The sequence below is a fragment of the Leopardus geoffroyi genome, chromosome A1 (assembly GCF_018350155.1).
Source record: "Leopardus geoffroyi isolate Oge1 chromosome A1, O.geoffroyi_Oge1_pat1.0, whole genome shotgun sequence".
Lineage (NCBI taxonomy): Eukaryota > Metazoa > Chordata > Mammalia > Carnivora > Felidae > Leopardus > Leopardus geoffroyi.
The window spans coordinates 143845959-143862815 of NC_059326.1; the positions used below are offsets into that span (position 1 = coordinate 143845959).

The 16857-nt window shown below is 47.6% G+C and overlaps 1 protein-coding gene and 1 long non-coding RNA gene across 3 annotated transcripts in view; one reads left to right on the plus strand and one right to left on the minus strand.

The window, feature by feature from the left end:
• THBS4 (thrombospondin 4) overlaps positions 1–13366 on the plus strand; it is a 43427-nt gene extending 30061 nt beyond the window's left edge. Inside the window, exons 11-22 of the mRNA XM_045496829.1 lie at positions 1874–1978; positions 2538–2645; positions 2899–3058; positions 4389–4507; positions 5390–5442; positions 8195–8388; positions 9300–9478; positions 10116–10164; positions 10262–10458; positions 11060–11232; positions 12469–12608; positions 13141–13366. Coding sequence (XP_045352785.1) covers positions 1874–1978; positions 2538–2645; positions 2899–3058; positions 4389–4507; positions 5390–5442; positions 8195–8388; positions 9300–9478; positions 10116–10164; positions 10262–10458; positions 11060–11232; positions 12469–12608; positions 13141–13202 — 1539 coding nt within the window. The 3' untranslated portion in view covers positions 13203–13366. The remainder of the gene's footprint in view (positions 1–1873; positions 1979–2537; positions 2646–2898; positions 3059–4388; positions 4508–5389; positions 5443–8194; positions 8389–9299; positions 9479–10115; positions 10165–10261; positions 10459–11059; positions 11233–12468; positions 12609–13140) is intronic.
• LOC123607483 lies at positions 9812–12506 on the minus strand. 2 transcript variants are annotated; one of them, XR_006716760.1, is made up of 4 exons: positions 12416–12506; positions 11040–11928; positions 10705–10780; positions 9812–10255 (listed from the first exon to the last, which is right to left on the minus strand). It is a non-coding gene; the product is annotated as an uncharacterized LOC123607483 (long non-coding RNA). The 2 variants fall into 2 exon arrangements; XR_006716759.1 differs by lacking the exon at positions 9812–10255 and having other exon boundaries at positions 10445–10780.
• Positions 13367–16857: the final 3491 nt, after the last annotated feature.

The window sequence follows — 16857 nt, forward strand, 5'->3', positions numbered from 1 at the left end:
TCTGTAACAAGGTCCTGACAAAGGAGCAAGCTGGGTCAGAGGGAAAAACCCCACAACTTGCCTAATTCCTATTGCCTGGGCATGTTTATTACCATTGAGAGGCGAGTGTAAATCTGTGTTTAAATCCTAATTTTCTGTGAACAAATTAATGACTTCCCTGGGATGGTGGGTGATGGAGCTCTTAATATGTTTTTGAATTTGTAATAAGGCACGACGACAGATGGTAAAGGATTAATACACTTGGTGTGACTACTAAAATAATTTAATCTGCCAGAAAATGGCTCATTAAAAATGTATTTGTTCCTAGAGGAAATTTTTTCTTTCATTAAAATGAGTCAAGGACCATACCCCATGGCCAAGCTTTCCAGGCCTTCTGAAGGCCCGCTGAAGCAACTGCACGGAAATAGGGGCACTAACGGGAGGGGTGTCTTTGGCCTCCTGCCTTCTAAATTCCTGGTTGCAGAAGGAAAGCATGGATGATTGAGAACAGGCAGGCTGCCGCTTAGGAAGTCACTGGTCTTCAATCACCTTCTTTTGATTAGCAAGGCCAGGAAATTTAATGTTTATTCATGTCAAGTTCTTTTTCCCTAAACCCTGCTTCTGTTCCTCAGGCTCTCTGTCCTCTCCCTGACTTTCTGGTTCCCTGTCCTTTCCCAGGTCCTCTTCCTCACTGTTCCTTCCTCTGTTCTGCCTTCCCCCTCTGCAGGTGCCTGTCCTGTTCCTGGGCTGGGCCCCCAGGTCCTACCTCATGCCCAGGGCACCACTTACTGAAAAACTTCTTTTGTCTTCGGTTTGCCAGCGATCCTTGCTCAATAGCCTAGTTGTCTCACCTACAATGGGGTAACAATGACCTTGCAGTGTCATTGTAAGGATTGGAGACAATGGGTGTAGGGTCTGATACTATTGATGAATAGTATATTCAGAATAACTATTGATGCCTCTTAAGCTAGCAATGAAGTGAGGGCTGGTGATGACAGGGTACTTGGGTAGACTTTTCCAGGGATGGAGAGAACACACAGGACCAGCCCTGGACCTGTGGGAATCTTCTTCTGCTAAAGGGCATGAATAAAGGTAAAGCACCTTGGAAGGTTACTCTTTTGATGGAAATTGATTTAGAAGACTGTTAAAATCAGAGATATGACTGAGATTCAAGAATGATAAGGGAAGTGGCACAAAAGCCACATGCATTCGTTTCTGCTGGGAGAGGAAATTGAATAATCATATGGAGAACAGGTTAGCAGTAACTCTAAATTACAAATACCCTTTGAACCAGGAATTCCACACTAAGACACCAGTACATGTGCAGAATGACCTATGTACTAGAGTAACCTGGTGTAGCCTTGTTTGCAATAGAAAAATGTTTTAAAAACCAGACACCCATCAGTAGACGACTGGTTTGAATTCATTAAGGCACATGCCTACCACTTTGGGTATGATATATCTGTGACCACTAAAAAGAGTGACGTGATCTACATGGAGTGATATGGAAAGAGCTCCAAATAAAGTACAGAACAGTGGATATAGGTGCTGTCAGTTGTGTTAAAAGTCGAAAGAAAAAGAATGCGTGTATTTGCTTGTCTGTGCATGTTGTATCTGTGGAAGTATACATAATAATGGATGGCCTGAGCCAAAAGAATAGGAATGGGGAGGAGTCTTGATTCTATCTCCCTTTGTACCTTTTGATTCATAAGACTATTCAAAAAACAATAGTTTTAAAATCCTACCCAACAAGGTGGTGTAGCTCTGGGCCCTCCCTCTGGGGGAGCATATATGATTAGCAGGGATTCACGGGGTCAGAGCTGAGGCCCTTGTCAGCCACCTGCCTCCTCCCAGGCTTGGCTTCCCAAATTTCTCCTGCGCTTTCCCTTCACAGTGTGGCATTGGTTGGGCTGGCGATGGCTATATCTGCGGAAAGGATGTGGACATTGACAGTTACCCCGACGAAGAACTGCCGTGCTCTGCCAGGAACTGCAAGAAGGTAAGGAGGGCACACAAGAAAAACACCACATTTGCTGTGGGCTGTCCAGAGCCAGAGCTTATATGGGGGAGGGTTCCATTTAAAACTGCATTTTGAAAGTAGCTGCATGTCAAACGTAGCCAAACAGCCATCAACAGGAACGTCAGGCGGCTACAGTCAGTCTTGAGGTTAGAAATCATTTCTGACCTAAGACAGATGTAGATGGGGGTGGGGAAATACAGAGAGGTTGATAAAAGGGTACAGACGGGATACGAAGGGATAAGAAGAATAAACCTGAGGATCTAATGTATAACATGGTGACTATAGTTGTTAACCCTGTATTGTCTAACTGCAGTTGGCTAAAAGGATAGAACTTAAATGTTCTCACCCACACACAAAGAGCCAGTGAGATGTTGGATGTGTTAACTCAATGGTGGGAATCCTTTCACAACATAAAGGTATATTAAATGATCACAGTGTACACTTCAAATATATTAGAATTTTGCCAGGTATACATCAATAAAGCTGAAAAAAAAGTCAGATGTAGATGTTTCTCTGAGCTCTTGTTTCTTCTCCTTAGGATAATTGCAAGTATGTGCCAAATTCTGGCCAAGAAGATGCAGACAGAGATGGCATAGGAGATGCCTGTGACGACGACGCTGACGGAGACGGGATCCTGAATGAGCAGGTACTTGCTCTGCCAGCCGGGCGCATGAACTGCCACGTACCAGGGATGCAGAAGAAAGCCTGCGGAGTCCCCTATTGTATTAGTCATCCCCCTTGGTAGTTGCCATGCCTGTGATCCCCTGGCATTGCGGCTCTCTCTCCTGAGTTCTGACAGTGCATGACAATGGGGTGGGGGCTGGCTGGCATCCACTGCAGGACCGGAGACCTTGGAGGGATTCAGTAAAGCCTGATTAAACGGTCTTCTGATCCTTTAGGATAACTGTGTCCTGACTCACAATGTGGACCAAAGGAACAGTGACAAAGATATCTTTGGGGACGCCTGTGACAACTGCCGGAATGTCCTGAATAATGACCAGAAAGACACTGATGGAGATGGAAAAGGAGACGCCTGTGATGATGACATGGATGGAGATGGTGGGCTTGCTTGCTTTGTCTTTTATGTGGGACTCTTGTGTCCTTTTGCCCTTGTTCTCTGTTAGGAGCAGAAATAGCATTGCTAACTCAGAAGGCCTCCCACACGGAGTGGTTTCCTGCAGCTTGTGTCTGGCCCGCCTCTTTCGATGGAAGGAGACTCCATAGCCCACTCCTCTATTCAATAACCCTGGGTGTTTCTGGAATTCTACATCTTTGCCAGAAACTTTGTGGGGATTACTTCGAGCGGCATCTTTGTAGGCCATGTATCTTCCTAGAAAGAGTAGATCTCCCCCACCCCCACTTCCCACCTGTGAGATTCCTGGGAGCAGAGAATTGAATGAGGGGGCCTTGAGCAGGGTCACAAACTACAGGCCCTGGGTCTGGCTCCTCCTGCGAAGAATCAGGCATCTCCCGGAAGACAGGCCCTTCCCCTGCCTATTCTGGGAAGAGTGTGGAGGCAGGAGTGGGCCAGCTCTAGGCTCCACTGAAGAGGCCTTCTAGTGTGGGCTGTGTGAATGGCAACCCCCAGAGCACAGTTTGAGCTCTGGAGCCTCTCAGGATGGGAGGCAGAACATTTGTTTCTGTGTAGCTTCCATAGCATATAGATGACTATCATCAAAGTATAGGCTGGATGTGATAGTTTTTGAAAAATATTTCACATCACAAGGGCCTTGAAGGAAAATCTTTAGAAATACACTCCCGGCCCTCCACCTACTCACCCACCACACACACACACACACACCGCTCCAGAATATCCACACCTCCCTAAAACATGACCTCATCCTCTGCAAGCCCTACTGATGATCAGATCCAGTGGTATGCTGGTAAACCAGTTCAACAAACCAAAAAAAGCTCCAAGATGTAGCATTTGCCAGTTTCTATGCTATAAATACCACTCCCACCATGACTGATTACAGGCTGCTTGCATGACAGGACATAGTCAGACAACAGTTGGGAAGAGGGGGGGCACGGTGGGCCCAGCCCTTGGGTCCCAGTCTTTATTCACATTGCCACAAGGTCCTGCCTCTCCAGGGCTGGCCCACCTTTCCCTCATGACCTTTTCATCTGGTTACATGATAGTCGACATCTTGCATAACTTCTAACTGCATGGAGAAATGCCTCAGATCGCTGTTCATTTTTAAGTCTCCCAGAATCCATGCTTTGAGGGTACATCCAGGTAAGTGCTGAGAAAGGTAGTGGCTCTTGGAGGACAGCTCAACAGAAGTCACTCACCCCAGGCCTGGGTAGAGGCTTGATCTCTTAGCACCCAGAAGCCTGTCTTCTAGATCTGTGTGTTCACCTGACTCAGGGAACCATTCCTTTCTTGTAGGAATAAAAAACATTCTGGACAACTGCCCAAAAGTTCCCAATCGTGACCAACGGGACAGGGATGGTGATGGCGTGGGGGATGGCTGTGACAGTTGTCCTGATGTCAGTAACCCTAACCAGGTGAGTAGCGTTTGAGGGCCTCATACTCTAGGCTGAGCTCCCCTATATGAAGATTCTTTAAGACCAGTGCCTAGAAAAACAGCAGAGCACACTGGCTCAGCTCCTTGCTGTTGCATTTACCTACCAGAGCAGACATGCTAGAATTGCACACCTTAGGTCTGGAGGTGGTAGGAAGAACGCTTCACGAGACCTAAGGCCCTCTGGGCTAATCTCATGGGCTGTAGAGTGCCTATGTAGAGTGCCTTAGTAGTAGGAGTTTAATGATGCCCAAAACAAGTCTTTTTGCTGGAAGGAAAATGTAGCATGGAAACTAACCTTTGGGAGCCTGTGCCCTTTTAGTCCCCAAGCCCCTATACAGCCTATGTCTGGACATTTCAGATGAAGTTCAGTTAGCGCCGTGTTGTTTCCCTTCTTGCTTCTTGTCTGGATAATTGGGTATGATGTGTCATGTATTTTTAAAGCCCTGAGAGAGGGGCGTCATTGTTGCCCTCTGTGACTCACTCCCATTCTGGCTTAATTCCAACATGCAGAAGCAAAGCCAAATCAGTTTGCCTTGTCCCCATGCCTTTGGCTGGCTCTCCTCAGACCCGTGCCAGAGTTCCACGTCTCCACCTGCCACCATCCTGCCCCGGCGCCCTTTCCAATCAGCTCATCTGGTGTGTAGGCAGCCCAGCCATGTGGCTTGATATTTTGGAAGGCTTTTTTGACAATTCAGCATTGTGCCTACACCAATATGGTGCTGTCCTTTTGCAGTTCTGCACCAACCCAATTCCAGAGAGACTTCCTGAGATGCAGTGGTGAGGGGCCAGATCTGCCTTCTCTGGAACGTTCTGTGCATAAAGGCCCAGGGATAAATAATTACATGCTCTGTTCTCTTTGCAGTCTGATGTGGATAACGACCTGGTTGGGGACTCCTGTGACACCAATCAGGACAGGTATGGCACATTTCCCAGTTGCATTAAGGCCCAATGAAAAATTTAGAGGGAATTTTAGCTTTTGGAGCTCTCTGCTGCTACCTTGCTTTGGGATCTCTCTGAATAAATTGAGAGAGATTGAGCTACTGGGGGGACAACAGCCCTGCCTCTGGCCAGGGTCACCGCACTTCCTTGAAAGTTCTCTATAGCCAGGTGACGGTGTCAGGAGGGACCACGAGGCACTCCAGCAAGTGAGATTCTAGCACAGGAGAGGCAATAGAGCATCATGCTTCAGACACGGGCTCTGGATGATACACAGCTAGATAAATCCCAGCCCCTTCACTTACAAACTACCTAACCTTAGGCAGGTCATCAAATCTCTGTGCCTCAATTTTCTCATCTGAAAAATGGGGACGACAATGGCACGTAGCCAGGTCTGTTGTGAAGATGGAGTTAATTTATGGAGAGTGCACATCACAGCTTCCCTTACATAGCTAGCACTCAGTAGGTATGAGCTCTTTTATTATTATAGTCTTTCAGCTCAGGGAAGCTTCACCATCATCCCAAAATAGGAAACTGTCAGTTTGCTGAGAGATCACTGTTATTTCATTGTCCTTGGAATTTTTTCGTTTTGTGTCCCTTTATTGGTGGTATTGTCCTGTGCAAATGAGTTTTGTCAACCCGTCTAGCCCCACACGATGTAGTCCTATATTAAGACACAGGGCTGGGGGCGCCTGGGTGGCGCAGTCGGTTAAGCGTCCGACTTCAGCCAGGTCACGATCTCGCGTCCGTGGGTTCGAGCCCCGCGTCAGGCTCTGGGCTGATGGCTCAGAGCCTGGAGCCTGTTTCCGATTCTGTCTCCCTCTCTCTCTGCCCCTCCCCCGTTCATGCTCTGTCTCTCTCTGTCCCAAAAATAAATAAATGTTGAAAAAAAAAATTAAAAAAAAAAAAAAAAAAAGACACAGGGCTGGATCAGATGCCGTAGCAACATCAGCAAGAACACAGACAAGTTTATCTCTGCCCTGGAGGCGCCTGTGGTCCTAGGCTCTGTCCCCTTTCATTTCCATCAGGGATGCTTGTCGGGGCGGCAGGACAGGGATGAGAGAGGGAAAGGACCCTGGAAGACAAAGCAGGGCCTCCCTTCTCAACCCCTTGGAGGTGGCCCTATCCCCAGTGGTTCTTGAGCCCAAGCTTGTGCAAGGACAGCTGCCATAAAGTCCCATTTCTGTCCTTGTGCTCAGTGTCCTTGCTGCAAAGAATGTGTCAGCCAAGTGCACTTAATCCTACTTCTCAATGCAGTCTCAGTTTCTTCATCTGCAAAGTAGAGAGAATTAATGCACCTTGCAGGTTCTGTAAGAATAAAAGCTAAAGTAGGTAACGCTCCTGGCAGAGGGCTGGTCCACAGGTGATCTGCACCAAACGGTGGCTGTGTTATTGTTACCACCACACGAGGAGAGGGCCACAGAGTCTGCCCTAGGAGGTCTCCATTTCTAAGTGGAACCTTCCCTAAGGGATGGACATCAAGAATGTTCTTTGGTGCAGGTGGTCTTGCACCGACTGCCATCTACGGAATCTCTAAAATGTCCTATCCTGTCACCCTCTAGATATTTGCCTAAAGTAAATGACTCCTTCTGCTACATTTTAATTCCCATAAACTTGAACCTTCGGGAGGAGGACAGGAACTGCTTGTTTTTGCATAAAAATGTGCAAGGCCATATAGAATGGCTGCTGATGGAAACAGCTCGATCTTAGGATTTAAAAGTCAGCCCTGCTACAGGCACAGGAATTCCGCTGTTCGAGCCATGTCATCTTCTACTTGCCCAGGTTGGCCTCGTTTTCTCTGGGACCCATCTGGGACATGTGGCCTGGAGGGCATGGGCTGGTGTCTGGCTTCCCTCCCCTGTCTGGGATAGGCCATGGGTAGAATGAGGTGAAAGGGACATCTGCTCTGATACAGAGTAGCCAAAGAGGGCCTCCATCAACACGGGGAAAAAAAACTCTGGGGACAGGGCAGTCTCCTCCTCGAGTGGCTCTAAGGCCTGGAAAAAAGAAATGTCAGGTGGAGAATGAGGGTTCTGAGAAGTGCTTTAGAGCAGGACTGAGCCCAGCCTCCATGCTTACCTCTCAGGCAGGGGCCGCCCCCTCCTCTCTGCCATTCTTCCTGAGGCATGCACATCTGATCCTTCTTGGGTCTGCTGGCCAGGGACTGTGAAGAGGAATGGAAAACACTGGAGGGCTTCCTAGGAGCCAGCACATACAAGTACTCTGTCATAGATTAAATTGCAATATGCAAAATTCTAATCACAGAAGCATTTAATCTTCCTAACAACGCAATGAGGTAGGCTCTGTTACTCCCATTTTACAGATGTGGACACTGAGCCACAGAGGGGTCAAGTATCACGCCTGGGGCTGCATGCTAGTAAGTGGCTGAGCCAGGATTCACTGAGCAGCCTGGCTTCACTGCCCCTCACTTTGTTCCCTTTGCACAGTCTCAGCTGGAGGTGGTGGGATGTGGGGAGGTGATCACAGTCCCCAGGGACTGATAGGAACATCTGGTCACAAAATCAGAAATCAACCTTTATCTTCTTGAGTAGGATATGATGTACTTGTTTCAACAAGATGAGGAAGTGGAGAAAATGGTCCCGGAGGCCCACAGGGCAGCCCTGTCTAAGGACATGTGGGTCAACAAAGACTAAGCCCCCACACCCAACTCTTTCTTCCTCCCTGCTCGCTGGTCACCTGTGCCACAAACCACCTCTTCCTCCTCCCACAGTGATGGAGATGGACACCAGGACAGCACAGACAACTGCCCCACCGTCATTAACAGCGCCCAGCTGGACACTGATAAGGATGGCATCGGTGACGAGTGTGATGATGATGATGATAACGATGGCATCCCAGACGTGGTGCCCCCGGGACCAGACAACTGCCGGCTGGTCCCCAACCCAGCCCAGGAGGATAGCAACAGTAGGCAGGCTCAGCCTCGGGTTGCACGGGGGCCCCCAGGCTCCCTTCTGCCAGGCACACGGTGGCACGCTTCTCCTAGGGCCTCTCTGAGGAGCCACAGTTTGGGTGGTCAGCAGACAGCTGGTAGACACCACTGGTGAGCTCCGTCAGAGAAGCACTGCCCGGCAGCCTCTGAGTAGCCCTGGGATGAGGTCACATGGGCCAGGGAAGCAGCCACACGATTCCCCTCAAAGGGCTTGGGGAGCTGCTCTGCCATCTTGCTTGCTCGTCTCACAGGAGTCCCAAGCTCAGATGGCTACAGGGGCGAGGCCAGTAAGGAAGAGTGTGCACAAAACCAGAAATGACACAGAGTAGTTAGGACCTTGGCGAGTGGGGGAGGGTACGCCCATCCACAGCTCAGCAGTATTCATTTCAAATATCTTAATACCAGGTCAGCTGAACAAAACAAACCATGAGCCAGAGGAGCCAGAGAGCCTAAGGATCACCAGATGGTCTTAGAGACCATCTGGTGATGATAATTTCCCTGTTTTTCATATGTTCTAGAGAAAGTACTATAGATGTTTGCTTATGTAAGATCAGCCTTAAGATTCACCACTTGGTGAACCCCAGCATCCTGACCCAAGGTTTCTGACAAGATCAGTTTTGTAGAGTTGCCTACCACACCACTCTATCCCCAGAAAATTCTTTTGGTCACCTACAGTGGGGTTCAGCAACCAACCATGATGACTCCAGGATGGGGCTCAGGGCCACCTCAGACATGGCTGCTGCTGGGCTCCTCTGCCCACATGGGTGGAGAGTCATAGCCCTGGAGGTGGGGTGTGGGCTCCCTCCAGCTCCTTGCCCAGCCCTGTCTCGTTCAAGCACGGAGTGGGCAGTAGCCAGCTCCTCTCCTCCTCCCCCGCCCCACCCAGGCGATGGCGTGGGAGACATCTGTGAGACTGACTTTGACCAGGACCAGGTCATCGATCGGATCGATGTCTGCCCAGAGAATGCGGAGGTCACACTGACTGACTTCAGGGCCTACCAGACAGTAGTCCTGGACCCTGAAGGGGATGCCCAGATCGATCCCAATTGGGTGGTCCTGAACCAGGTAAGCGTCACGCGGTCAACAGCAGCTCAGCTCTGCCTCTCAGCACAGGTCGTTCTGGGAGAAGTGGGTAACAGTGACAGGGGGCACTGTTTCGGACTGCACTGACTCCTCATAATCACCCTAGGACAGAGCACTTTCATTAGCCCTGTTTTACACATGAGATCAAGTCCCATCAATCCGAAATGATTGCTCCGGGTAGCAATGCAGGTGATGGCTAAGAATGCTGGAACTGGGACCCAGGCAGTCTGACCCCAGAGCCATGCTACTGATCTCTCCAGGGGACTGCCTCCCGCATGTCTTCCTTATTGTGTAGCTACAATGAGCAGGCACAGAGAGGCTTAGGTTTTTTAGTGTCACCCAGGAAATCACATTCATTAGAAGTCTATGTTCTCTCGATTAAGCTGATTCAGTAAACCCTTAATTACAGTTTTAGCAAAATAATCTCTATTCAGCTTCTCTTTCCCCCCTCACAAGTATGTGCTTTCTTGGAGGACATAACAAGGTAGAACAGTTCCTCAGGTAATTAAATCTTTGTGTGGAGGTCAGACCTTGCTGACCACTCACCAATGCTGCCGGAGGCTCTGGGCTTCCTTGAGCTTTCTCCAGCCTCTAAGATGGCCTTCAACTCTCTCTGCAGGGCATGGAGATTGTGCAGACTATGAACAGCGATCCTGGCCTGGCAGTGGGTATGTCCAGGGCATCAGGAGCACGTGTATAGAATCCACTCGTTGCAGCTCCTCATGGGGCTGGTCTGCCTCTCTGATCTTCTTCTGATCCCTACAGGATACACGGCATTCAACGGAGTTGACTTTGAAGGGACCTTCCACGTAAACACCCAGACAGACGATGACTACGCTGGCTTCATCTTTGGTTACCAAGACAGCTCCAGCTTCTACGTAGTCATGTGGAAGCAGACAGAGCAGACATATTGGCAAGCCACGCCATTCCGCGCTGTGGCGGAACCTGGCATCCAGCTTAAGGTACCAACAGCTCTAAGATACTCATCTCTCTTCGGAGCCCTCTTTTTAAGTCCTCTGTTGTCCCATGTGGCATTTAGTTCATCTGTGAAATCGAGGTGTTTGTGCTACAGCACGCCCAGGGTTTGGCCTTCATTCTTGGGTACAAGCTGTGTCCTAACCTCTGGGTGACTGATGGTGAAAATGTCAGTCTGAGTAGGGCTCAAGAGTTGGGAGAGATTTGGGGGTATGTCACCAGGCACAACATACCAGTTTAACTGGCTAATCTGTTCCCTTCATGGGGCCAGCTGTGTACAGGAGGGCTGAGCCGCTGCCTCCCTCACTCCTGCTTGGAGAAAAGGCACACTTGAGAGCTCTCAGAAACACGTGTGGGGAGCAATGGATTTACAGCAGGAAAAAAAGTGGAATGGGTTAGTGGGGTATCAGCCAGGGCTGGTTATTAAAGGGTTAAGGGTCACCTCAGGAGAAAGGGCATTTAAGTGTTTACGCTTTTGTCCAAATCCAAGACAGCCAGGTTCTAACCATGAAGTCACCACCCCAGGGACCCAGGAAGCAGGAAGGGTGGTCTGTGTATTTGGTTCTACCGTGCTCGTGTCCTTTCCAGGCTGTTAAGTCTAAGACAGGCCCAGGGGAGCATCTCCGCAACTCCCTGTGGCACACCGGGGACACGAGTGACCAGGTCCGGCTGCTGTGGAAGGACTCGAGGAACGTGGGCTGGAAGGACAAGGTGTCCTACCGCTGGTTCCTGCAGCACAGGCCCCAGGTGGGCTACATAAGGTACGTGGAAGACATCTCACCTTGCACTTGAAGCAAAGCACATCCTCATTTTGCGTCACAGAGCCTTCACTGCCCTGAGCAGTCCTGACCCCGGATGGCCCTCCAAGGGCATGCTTCCAAGACTCAGGCCATGGCTCCCAGAAAAGTAGTAGGAGAAAGACACCCAAGCTCAAACTAACCAGCTGGACATTACGGCCCAACTGGGAGGGACTTTCTGCACGGGAGGTGTCAGCATTGGGGAAGGAGGTGCTTGAGTGGTGACCCCCTTTCTGCCATGCTGACCACTGTGAGGCAAGGCCTGGGTAAGCCTCCTATCCACACCTGCCCTGTATGGTGGCTTGTTCACGAATATTCATGCTGCACTGCGGTGGGTCCCTTTTATGGTCTCTTCTCCTCTGGACTATCAACTCCCTGAAGACAGTGCCTGTATCTCCTTTCACCTTGGTCTCCCCACTGCCAGGCCTGTACCACATGCGGCAGGAACGGATCTTCACATGAGCCAATGCCATCTGCCTCATTTCCCTATAGGACTATTTAAAAAACAAGCACTAAAAACTCTTCTCAGAAACGAGGATGGCTTAGGCTACATCTTTGAAATTTAGACCATGTACTTACTTGCTCATTCCTCAAACGTGCAGAACGACACCAACGACAGCTTATGTAGACCAGTTGCAATCTCCTGACCAGGAAATCAGCCTGGTGGAAAAAAGAAAATCGTGGTGGCTAATTCATGTTTTGTTCTTCTTTGAGCATTTAGTCAAATGCTGAGCTGGTTGGGTCAGGTCACGATTTTGTGGTCTGTGGGTTTGAGCTCCCTGTCAGGCTCTGTGCTGACAGCTCGGAGCCCGGAGCTTGCTTCGGATTCTGTGTCTCCCTCTCTCTCTGAGCCTTCCCACCCCATGCTCTGTCTCTCTCTCAAAAATTAAAAAAAAAAAAAATTTGGGGGCGCCTGGGTGGCGCAGTCGGTTAGGCGTCCGACTTCAGCCAGGTCACCATCTCGCAGTCCGTGAGTTCGAGCCCCGCATCAGGCTCTGGGCTGATGGCTCAGAGCCTGGAGCCTGTTTCCGATTCTGTGTCTCCCTCTCTCTCTGTCCCAAAAATGAATAAACGTTGAAAAAAAATAAAAAAATTAAAAAAAATTTTTTTTAAGTGGGTCCCCTGGGTCCCACAGTGGGTGCTTCACCTTGACTTGGGTTTGAGGTTCCTGAAGACCGGCTTGGGCTGTGTTGTCCGCAGAGTACGCTTTTATGAAGGCTCTGAGTTGGTAGCTGACTCCGGGGTCACCATAGACACCACCATGCGTGGAGGCCGGCTCGGCGTGTTCTGCTTCTCCCAAGAGAACATCATTTGGTCCAACCTCAAATATCGCTGCAATGGTAACGTGCATTCTTGTTACTATACGATATTATTACTATCATTAATCAGAAAACGCCGCCTTATTTTTATAGCACATTTTCTTCTCAGGAGCTCCAAGCTCATGCGGCATATTCATTAAAATGTAACAGTCTCTGTGTAACCAAAGTAAATGGTAGATCTCATTTTTCCTACTTGGTAGATGAGGACATTGAGACCCACAGAATTTAACTGCTTGGCTTAGGATTTGGGGTTCAGTGAGAAATTCAGTCAGATTTAATTTACGGCAGCCTTTATTTTCTCATGGCTCAAACATAATCACACTCAAAATCCATTCTGGCTGCTAATTTCCTCTAGGCCTATGAATGAGCACTCCCGGGCTTTAAGCCAACAATTTGCAAAGCAGCCTGAAGTAGAAAATGGCTGTGGAGGCTTCAGGGGCCTGTTGCTTAGGCTGACAGTGACCCCTACAGGATGCTTGCACAGCACGAGATGGACCCGGATTCCAGGTGGAAGAAGCTTTACTAACCCCCCTGTGCCTGTTCTGGTTTGCAGACACCATCCCAGAAGACTTCCAAGAGTTTCAAACCCAGAATTTCGATCGCCTGGATAAGTAAACCAAAGAAGCAATCCATAATTGTTTTTCCAAGCACTAAAGCCATCTATTTTTTAACTTACTACACCTTTTTTTTTTATATACACTGTGCCTGCCTTTTACCAATCCAAATAATATCAAACTTTTTATGTGGATGTGGCAATAAAGAAGAGATAATTTCTAAAACCTGGGCTACTCAGACATTGCTTACATGTGGCTCAGGCTTTGATGGTGTGTATGTGCTTCTCTGAGGTATACATCTTGAACTTGTAGGGGGAATTTTTGCTTAGACTGGGTGAATCAGTGACATTGAGCAAGTGCGTGAATCAGGAGACTCAGGCCGAAGGTCTGATCACTGGTCCCTCAGGTTATCTTCACATAAAAGCCTAACAGTGCTATTGCTCACCTCAGCAGCCTCAAAAACACATGCTCAGGGGAACCTTCCCCAAGAAGATTTTTCCTGACCAGTCCTGGAGCCAATCTGTCTAATTCATTCTGACACCCTCCCCCACTCCACACACACCTTTCCACACCCGCACATTCAGCAGCCATTGTGCTTATTTATATATTTGGCTCCCCCCAGTGGAATGTAAGCTTACTGACATCAAAGACCATGTCTTTTAACTATAATCGGTATTCCCAGTACCCAACATAGTACCTGAAATATAGTAGATATCCAGTAAATGTTTGCTGGCTTGATGGCTGAATGCCTCTTAAGTAACAAGGACAAAAGTGTAGATGGATCATATAAGCCCTTCCACAACTCAAAAAGCTCTTCACAGGGGCGCCTGGGTGGCTCAGTTAAACACCCGGCTCTTAGTTTCAGCTCAGGTCATGATCTCACGGGTTCGTGAGATTGAGCCCCATCTTGGGCTCTGCACTGACAGGGTAGAGCCTGCATGGGATTTTCTCTCTCCCTCTCCCTCTGCTCCTCCCCCACTAATGCGTGCTCGCTCGCTCTCTAATAAATTAAAAAAAAAAAAAAAACCCTCACAACATATGCTCTATGATTATATCAGTAACCTAATTTCAGTGCCTAGTTTAGACATACCATTCCATTTGTAAGGCAAATTCCAGGCCCATTTTTATAAACTCCCTAAGAATTCTGTTTTAAAGAATATTGCTGGGTAGTAATATATCCTCCTATGCCAATACTCCTGGAGGTATCTTAAGTCATAAATAGAGGATAAACACTATCACCACAGTTTTATGATTTCAATAGTCCTAAAATACGACGCATATGCGTGAGCAATAGGAGATATGCAGGATTTCAAGACAGCCCCCTACACATGTAAAGCCTAGAGGTGTCTGTTGCCTCCTAATTCAGGACACTAGATCTCCCACATCAAGGTCTTCAGTGAGTGGACAGAATTCAGGCCTGTCTACCAATTTTTCCCTCTGCTGACACTGTCTCGTCTCCCAGGGGGACTATGTTACAGGAGATACTGTTCAAGGATTTCTGGACCATACTGCTGTCATGGGCTTTTTTCAGTTTGTGGTTTCATACCTATAATTCTTTCCCAATTCCAAAAAAAAACTAAGAACAAGTTCATTTCATTAGAGATCATCCTCTTTCAATCTTAGTCCTTTTCCTGATTTTTTTTTCTTTTTTTTTTTTAATCTCACTGAAAGGTTATTATTTCCTGAGCCCTTAGGGCCTCTCGGAGCTCTCTGGCCCATTTGGTCTTCCACACACTCTGTCAACAATACAGTTAGGTTACACCTTTATAGCTATTTTCATGCCCTTCTGCTGAGTCTTTGGCACTTTACTAGGCAGTCTGTGATGAAAACCACAAATCTGTTTCTTCAGAGATCTCATTCTCATCACCAAAGCATATACCAGATCCTGGACAGGAAATAAACTACTCTGTAAGTTAAAGAGAGTGTGTTAATCAGATCTGGTTGTGAAGCTGAGCTGAATTCTTACAGTATTTTGATCGGACTTTCAGTGAGCCCGATTTCCTTATCAAAACCATCCTCTGGCTCCCATATTCTCTCCTTTCCTGCCTCCCTGATGCTGGTGGAAAGAGGAGGCAGCCTTCCTGTCCCCTCCCCACCCCCAAGTCTCCCTGCTGTTAGCAATACAGCTGCTCTAGGAAAGCAATATACCCATAGGAAAGTTTGATACTTTTGTGTCTATAACCATGCTAGTACCATTGGCCTATAAGAGATCAAGAATACAATTGTATCCCTTAGGGAGCTTATTAGACCATTGGGAAGACAAAGTCATTATATACAGAGAGCAACAGACCCAGTGATGTGCTGAAGCCAGTGCTTACCAGCTCAGGAGAGCCAACTATTAGGTTCTGAAGACAGGATATCCCGTCAAGCTGTTGATGGTTTGATATTAGCCATCATGAGAATATTTACACCACAGAAATTGGCAAACACTACAAAGCAGGGCTCCAGAGAGCTGATGGTCAAACATTTACCAACACACAACTGGGTGGGGTATACTATCCTGTCTTATTTCTGGTTGCCCCTCCTCAGTATCTTGGGAAGTGCTGTAGAAAGCTTGAAACTTTCAGAAAACTTCTTGTTTAAATGGAGAAGCAACAGGAAAAAATGTAGAGAAGAAGCTTCTGGACACTGGTCTCGGCAGTGATTTGAATATGAATGCCAAAAGCATCCAGCAAAAGCAGAAGTCAGCAAATGGAACTACATCAACCTCAAAAACTTCTGCACAGCAAAAGAAACTAAATGTACATCAGATAAGGGGTTAATATTCAATACGTGTAAAGAATTCATACAACTCAATAACAACAACAAACCCTGATTTTAAATGGACAGAACTAAACAGACATTTTTCCAAAGAGGACATCAAAATGGCCAATAGGCATATGTAAAAACATGCCACATGACCAACCATCAGAAAAATGCAAATCAAAACCATAATGAGTTATCAACTCACACCTGTTAGAATGGCTATCATCAAGACGAGACAAGTGCCGGTGAGAATGTGGTGAAAAGGGAACCCTTTTACGCTATTCATATGAATGTAAATTGGTCCAACCACTATGAAAAACAATATGGAGGCTCCTCAAAAAAATTAAAAAGATCTACCATATACCCAAGGAAAGGAAAACAGGAGTTCAACCACATATCTGCACTCCCATTTATCACAGCATTATTCACAATAGCCAAGACATGGAAACGTGAATGTCCATCAGTGAAGTAAAGGATAAAGAATATGTGGTAAATATACATGGTGGAAAATTATTCAGTCATGAGAAAGAAGGATATCCAGCCATTTGTGACAACATCACAGTCCTTGGGCACAATATTCTAAGCAAGGTAAGTCAGAGAACGAGAAGTACTGTATGATATCACTTACATGTGGAACAGTAAGTGCCACTGGGTGGCACAGTTAAACATCTGACTCTTGGCTTTTGCTCAGGTAATGATCTCATGGTTCATGAGTTCCAGCCCCACATTGGCAAAGAGCCTGCTTGGGATTCTCGGTCTCCCTCTCTTTCTGCCCCTCCCTATGCACGTACTCTCTCCTTTCTCTCAAAAATAAATAAACTTAAAAGAAAAAAAAAGATTGGGGCACCTGAGTGGCTCAGTTCGTTGAGCATTCGACTTCGGCTCAGGTCATGATCTTGTGGTCCATGAGTTCGAGCCCCACATCAGGCTCTGTGTTGACAGTTCAGAGACTGGAGCCTGCTTCAGATTCT